This window comes from Notolabrus celidotus, chromosome 16, assembly GCF_009762535.1.
Source record: "Notolabrus celidotus isolate fNotCel1 chromosome 16, fNotCel1.pri, whole genome shotgun sequence".
Lineage (NCBI taxonomy): Eukaryota > Metazoa > Chordata > Actinopteri > Labriformes > Labridae > Notolabrus > Notolabrus celidotus.
The window spans coordinates 6,217,504-6,224,450 of record NC_048287.1 but is presented as its reverse complement, the minus strand read 5'-3'; the positions used below and the strand labels follow the sequence as shown (position 1 = coordinate 6,224,450).

The following is a 6,947-nucleotide window of genomic DNA, read 5'->3' as shown; positions in this document are numbered from 1 at the left end:
ATCTACAGCCCGAGTAAACCTGAGAAAACACCAACCAATCCTTGCCATCAGGAGCCAAAATAGGAAACCAATCAAATCCCGTCCTGCCGTTCTGCCCGCCTCCTGCAAAGCGTACATTTCATGTTTGTTTGTGTTTTTAACTTTCACTTTGTGAATGTGTAGTGTTTTCTTACCGCTGACTGAGACATGAGTTGACGTAGTCTAAAACACAAACCATGTGCTGAGGACCGGTTTTGAATCAGTCACCATCATATGGTTGCAAATCAGCAGCCCTTGTGCATGTGAGCGGGGGCGTTGTTTTGGAGTAGCTCCAAGGGCATCGGTTAGACGGAGTCCTGAGGAAATGCTACATTCAAATTCATGCTAGTTTTCCGTTACTACCAACCCTAGCTTTTTAGGTTGACTGTTATTTCAGGCTGATACAGACCTAATGCAGATCTGTTGGTATCAGCAGGAAGGATTTTGATATTTCGAAGGAGTATTGCAGGAAACAATGCATGGGGTGATGAAGAAATGGTGTAATTACATAGTCTGTCCAGCAGGACATGCACGGACTCCATAGCTTCAGACACAAGCAGCACTGTCTGCAGCACATGTAGCAAAGCAACACAACTGAGCAGATGGTGATCTGCACTGTAATTCTTTAATACCAATGATACTGTCAAACATTCTTTAATCAGGTTTTGTATTATGAAGCAGTTTCTCAGTACATCTGCAGAGTTATACTGATGCACAAGTGGAATCATTGAACTTCTCCCGCTTTAGAATTTGTATTGATATCTGTCTCACAAACCCCTGATGTGGCTCAATATGGCTCTGATATGCAGCTCTATTACACTGGATAGATGACCATCCAAATGGAGTACACATAAAGCGTAGGTTACACTATATTGGTATTTAAATCGATCAGGTTAAGCTCCAATAAAATCCACCAGATGGATAAAGGTGAGATATCAGGCAGGTTTAAGGGGAACATGCTACTGGTGGCCGGACATACTAATGCAGAATTATGATACATCATCTCCCAGTCCTGGATCAGGGCTACGCTTCACGTGAAACTCGTCCTGTGTCAGATAAACAACACTTTGATTCATGTCAAATTAAAGATCCAAACTCAAACCGGGTAAACTTCTCCTCTCGCTCTTTTGTACGAACAGTTTTTGGGCTCGTCATTGTAACATATTTTGAAGAGATTAAATGAAGTTTATCAAAGTGGGGTGAATGCCCGTCAATCACTGTTGAACTGATGAATTTTTAAATAAAAGGAAATGAAACAATACTCGCACTGCCTCTATGTTTCCTGTTTCGTCCTGTGTCCACTGCAGCACAGGTGATTGCTGTAATTCAATACACCTGCAGGCTGACAGCTACACCTGATAGCTTCACTCTCACAGGGCTTCCAGTCTGACTGTTGTTTATGTTCTGGCCTCTCATGCTCCCTCAGTTTGTGACCTAAACTTTGAATCTGTGCATGCAATGGTTATATTTGAAGATATTTTGTCATGTGGAACCAAGGTAGGTTTGAACATCTTCAATCAGTCCGACACTTTGAACAGCGGCTCTGCTGTCTTTATGAGGTTTGTATCATGTGCTTCCGCAGCCTGCAGTCAGTCCCCTGCTGGGACGACCAGCCACAAAGCAGTGATATCAAAGGTGTGTCTATCTTCTGTCGATACCTGAAACAATCGTAGGGATCTGAAGAAAATGTGTTCATATAGACTGAAATGGATTCCTTCACCTCGTTCTCTTCGCAGAGAGCTTTTCTTCAGATTTTACCGTGCACAGTGTCTCAGCTGCTGTCTGCTTCAGAGGTCGGCAGTGATTCTTCTTTTGTGATATGTGACTCAGAGCTCAACCAGGTAAGAGCGGCAACACAAACAGCCTGATTCAGGATGCAAAGAGGACTTAAGTCTACACGAGATTAGCTCTGCTCTGGAGGTTGTAGAGAGGAGTCCCATCACTTTTATTCTAGTCATGATTGTGGTGATTTATAGAAAGACTGAAATAAAAAATACATTCTTGTAAACTTAGACACAAAACAGAAGATAAAACAGGAGTTTTAAACAATGGAATGTCATTTACTGTCTGGAGGTGGTTCAAAACACTATTAAAAAACTGGCACTTGATTACAGGGAGTAACAAACACAATTCTGCACTTGAACTTTATGTCAGGATGAATATGTGTGCTTTCTCTCACTGCAGGTGTCAGTGGTGGGCATCATCAGAGGCTGTGCCCCCTTCGTGACAAACATCCAGTACTCTGTGGACGACATGACAGGTCCACCTCTTCAAGTGAAGCAGTGGGTCAACTTGAAGGAAAGTAGGCTCTCTTCAGAACCACATCATGAGCACTGCAAGCATCCTTCTTTCCTGATGAATAGGTTTAATAAATCGTGATTCCCACAGGACTGCGCTCCGATGACACGTGTGCCTCCTGGATCGTACGTGAAGGTCATTGGAAGTCTACGTAGTTTCAGGGTAAGTGATAGAAACACAGGGTTTGAGATGATGAACTTGACTTTGGTAGAAAGTAAATGTCCAACCACTGGAGTCACTTACTTGGCCCTTATAATCCTACACATGCTCTGGCTTCTTCAACAACAGTGCTAACTTTGAGTAAACTATAAGAAGTCCTCTTTGTTGACTTTTATCACCTTCAGTTCTGTGTAGCTTTGTGTTGTGCATCCCAAGCAGCTGTCTGGTACTCTGCAGCTGTCGTGAGGTTTCACAGCCATCAGCATCCACAGACTCTGAAAGGTCTGCATGTTTGGACTTTGCTGCATGACTTTGTTTTGTTTTTTGTTTGTTTGCTGTAGGGTCAAAGGATGTTGTTGGCGATGGATATCCGGAGTATCAAGGACTTGAATGAGATCACATCCCACATGTTGGAGGTGGTAGAAGCCCATATGAAGCTTTGTGGAAAGGTACAGGAGTGATCAAATGTTCTTACTGTTTTGAGTTTTGGGAGTATTCAGATCTAAAACGCACACATCTTTGAGCAGAACTCAGACTGAAAGCAACCAAAGTATACAAGATACAGAAGTTTTCATCCATTACTTATTAAGGAGAAAAAAAGTTGCTTTCCAGTGGTGCAAAAACATTCTATTATCTTCTTCACTATGGTCGTGTTGCTTTTTCCAGGCTTATGATGTGAATATGAACCTCACTGCTTCGTCGTCTTCTGGGAGAGTCTCTGGGAACAATGAAGAACATGAAGGCCTCCTACCAAACGGGTTTTCCATCGTTCAGAATCAGGTTAGTGGTTTTAAATGTTCAGACTAACCAAAGACAGACTTAGTGTTTCCTTATTTAGATAAACTGTACAGAGCACTTGGGCTGGGTATCACAGCTGATTGGCTGATCGATTTGAGTTGATATCGATTCGTTCAAAGATGTTTCAGTTGCTAATTTAGTTTCATTATGAAAGAGATTCTTAGAGAACTGATGCTGTTGGTTATAGAATGAACATTTGAACTGATTTCATGATTAATAATGTTAAGCTTTATGTTAAGAGTTGACAACAAAGCAGGAACATGAACGCCCTCTGAAAGAAAATGCTATCTGTGCTTTACTTTGCCAATCCAGAGAAGACTTAGACCAACATTATTTGGGTCGGACTTTAATAAAATAAGATGAATTAAGGGGGAAGTTAGTCCCGTCTGGAGAGTGCGCTGCCTAGCTTCAGTGTTTTTCTCAACAAAGGGGTTGAGCTGACCAGGATCACCTGTGGCTAATGACAAGTACCTCATCGCAAAATCAAACAAAAAAAACCCACTATGCCTTGACGAACACCTTCTTACTATTTAACAACATATGCCAAGCATTTAGAAACGTTTCTGCAAATTCAGAAATAGATGATAAATGCAGCCAAACTTAGTATCTAAACTTAATTCTACAACACAAGTCTCTGCTAAACCACAACCAACACATTGCAAACAACTAGGGATGAAGGGATACAATCAACCCACCATTAAATTCAAATCCGATTTTTTTTGGTTCACGATACGATTCACTCACAATTCTCTAACAATTTTCAAGAAAACTGGATTGAACTCAAAATTTTAATATTTATTATTTTATTTCATTTCTCAGGTATGGACAGTTGCAATATATATTTTTTCTCTTATATTTCTTTGTCAACAAAGTAATCCTTTTTCATTTTAAGTTGTGTCATAACAAATAAAACCTGCACACTTTTTTCAGCACCTTGCAAAAAAACCTCAAAATGACTGCACAAAAATACCTTGTTGTAGAATTTCAGAACAATTCTAGAGAAATGGAAAGTGAACCATTCCAAAATGAAAGTATTAAATACTCAAATAAGGTAAATCTCTTTAAATAAACTAAAGAGCAGCTTATGCTCCTGGTTTGGAGTTGACATGTTTTTCTTCAGGAATATCAGGGAGAGTCTAAATGCTGCCGTACCTCAGACTGTAAACACAAAGGTTCATCCTGACCTGCTCGGTCTTCACCTGCTGCCGCCATGTCTGTTACGCTCAACTCAGCAAGTGACGAGAGAGCAGCGCAAGAGACTTCATGATGTTGAACAAGTGGAGTGAAGTGCAGATAGTGCTTCTAATGTTTGAAAATAATGTCCCAATACAAATTTTGTAGAATCGATTTTAATCCACCCTTATTTATAACGATGTTTTACCGTCTTGTGATATATCCTTACATCCCTACAAACAACCTAACTGAACCATTTGTGCAACACAACTGAATTCAGACAACACAACCAAATACAGACACTACAGCTGAACACTGAATACACATCAGTAAACTCATAGGCATAGTTTGTGGGCCCTCTGGTGGCCCATGGGTGTCCTGGTCTTGAAACGATGTGTAGTCAGGTCACAGGTGGCGTGTTGCTATCTTGAGGTCGCAGAGGGTGACTGCACCACGGACCAACAAAAACCCAATCTAAAGTCGAACCCGTTCTAAAGTCAAACCTGGTCTGAAGTCAACCCTGCAGCTTTTTTCCTGCCATTTAAAGAGTGCATTAGTTCTACAGAGTACAGAGCCATGCAGCAGCGCTTCTACTCTTAAGGAAGTATCAGAGTTTTATAATGAACCAGAGTGCTTTAATTTCCCTCGTCTCCTTGCATCATGTTACTGCTTTCAGTCGGAGGCTGATCAAGGAGTGGGAAAAGACGAGGACACCCTCACCTCTATGTCCTCACTCACCTGCTTCACCTCAGCCCTGCATCGCCTAACTGACTGATACTACTCATGCTCACGCTGATGCACACACTCTATACATGCAGAAACAGACACTTGCTGAAATGCAGCTATTCAAGCAGACAAAAAAAAACATGTTTACAGTCTACCTTTCTTTCATGCTAAGCACTCTGAATGTTAGTTAAGGGTTAGAGTTAGATCCTGTCAGATACCGTCTGCATGTGCACAAGTTTCAAAAACTGATAAAGTTATTTTGATGTACCTGGTTTGTGAACGTTTCAGTGCATGTAACAACAATCCATGCATCAGCTCATACAGAGATCTTTGAGTAGGCCAAAGCCTTTTTTTCCCCCCTTCATTTCTACTGTGCACTTTGGATCCTTCAGAAAGAGCCCTCTGTGTTTTAACATACATGCTAAGGTGCATGGGTGTCACAGGTTGGAGCCCACAAGTCTCATCTCTGGAGAACAGCTGAGGGATCTGTATCTGGAGTTACTGTGGTAGGCGTCATCCTCGCAAAATGACATCCCTCTGGTGCTTTTAAACGCATCACACTTCCTTCATTTTTGTTAACCACCAAGCTTAGAGTCCAAACTGTGCCTTTGAGTAAATCAAGATAACACTCTTATCGTTTCACAACACATGCTCATACACATCTATTTAAAAATGTTACGCAGCACAACACAAAGCGAGCCAGCACCCAATTGGTTTTCATGCTGATAATTGTGAAATACTCCTGACTTTAAAGCAGTAGAGCTAAAGGTTCAATTAGAGGTTCAGAGTTATGTAGTAATGTCTTGATTTCTTTGTAAGGTGTTCAATGTCGTCAGGAAGTTTTCCGTCCAGTTTGAGGGCATCAGTTTGAATGACCTGAAGAGTCAGCTGGAAGACATCAGCATGAGAAACATCAGGTACCTGATTTTATTCATACTTTTACATTTTTTGTAAATTTTGGATAAAGGAGCAAACAGCTCTGTGCATTCAGATCCAGTCCATACTTATTTTGACATTATTTGGATGGTGATTGGTCACTACATGTGCTTTCCATTTATTTTCTATTTTTGTTGAACAGGAGAGCTTTGACCTTTCTGATCGATGAAGGTCATGTCTTCACTACTGTTGATGAGCAGCATTACAAGTCAACAGCATTATGAAGACATCACAGCCCAGGATCAAAACCGAGCGTGTACCCAAACTGTAGGGTCACTTTTGTATGAATTGTTTTGCCACTTTTAGTCCCTTACTGATGATTTAATGAAGCTAGAGGTCCTCTCTGTGTCTGTTTGTTTAGCTTCTGTAATTTGTTGCCTGTAAATAATTAGTTCACATTTGTATAATCCAGGCTTATTTAAGTTTGTTTTATTGTTTTGTTTCTAATTTATTTGTTTTCAGAATGAGTGGTAAACAAGCAAAATAAGTCATTCCTGTATATAAAGAGAGAAGTTCCAAATGTATGTGGGATCCTTTTTGTTAAAGATGCTCTTCATTTAGAGGTAGAGTCTATAGCAGAGTCACAACGTCCTTATGTATACGACACAAAGCTTTAATTTACGGTTTTAAGGTGCATTTAACATGACAAATGACAATTACATTACACCAAGCCAGTAAGCCAGCATCGTTGATGACTCTGGATGTTTTCGAAACCACCTGCTACATACTACCTACGAACATAGTGTGCAGTACGTACTGCATACTATATTCTGCATACAGCGTTTGACGATAGTTTGTAGTCTGACTGTTCTGTTTGATCTGTTCTGCAGGATGCTGGG

At 40.7% G+C, this 6,947-nt stretch overlaps 1 protein-coding gene across 1 annotated transcript; it reads left to right on the top strand.

Moving 5' to 3' along the window:
• Positions 1–1,349: 1,349 nt before the first annotated feature.
• On the top strand, positions 1,350–6,632 carry LOC117828246 (replication protein A 32 kDa subunit-like). The gene is made up of 9 exons (XM_034705279.1): positions 1,350–1,515; positions 1,601–1,653; positions 1,755–1,859; positions 2,203–2,316; positions 2,407–2,478; positions 2,817–2,924; positions 3,142–3,255; positions 5,992–6,089; positions 6,251–6,632. The coding sequence occupies exons 1-9, from the start codon at positions 1,503–1,505 to the stop codon at positions 6,330–6,332; spliced, it is 759 nt and encodes a 252-aa protein (XP_034561170.1). The 5' UTR covers positions 1,350–1,502; the 3' UTR covers positions 6,333–6,632.
• The last annotated feature ends 315 nt before the right edge of the window (positions 6,633–6,947 follow it).

Coding starts and splice junctions, on each gene's coding strand:
- LOC117828246 (XM_034705279.1), top strand. Junction 1,654..1,754: donor ACAAAGCAGTGATATCAAAG/GTGTGTCTATCT, acceptor TTCTCTTCGCAG/AGAGCTTTTCTTCAGATTTT. Junction 1,860..2,202: donor GTGACTCAGAGCTCAACCAG/GTAAGAGCGGCA, acceptor CTCTCACTGCAG/GTGTCAGTGGTGGGCATCAT.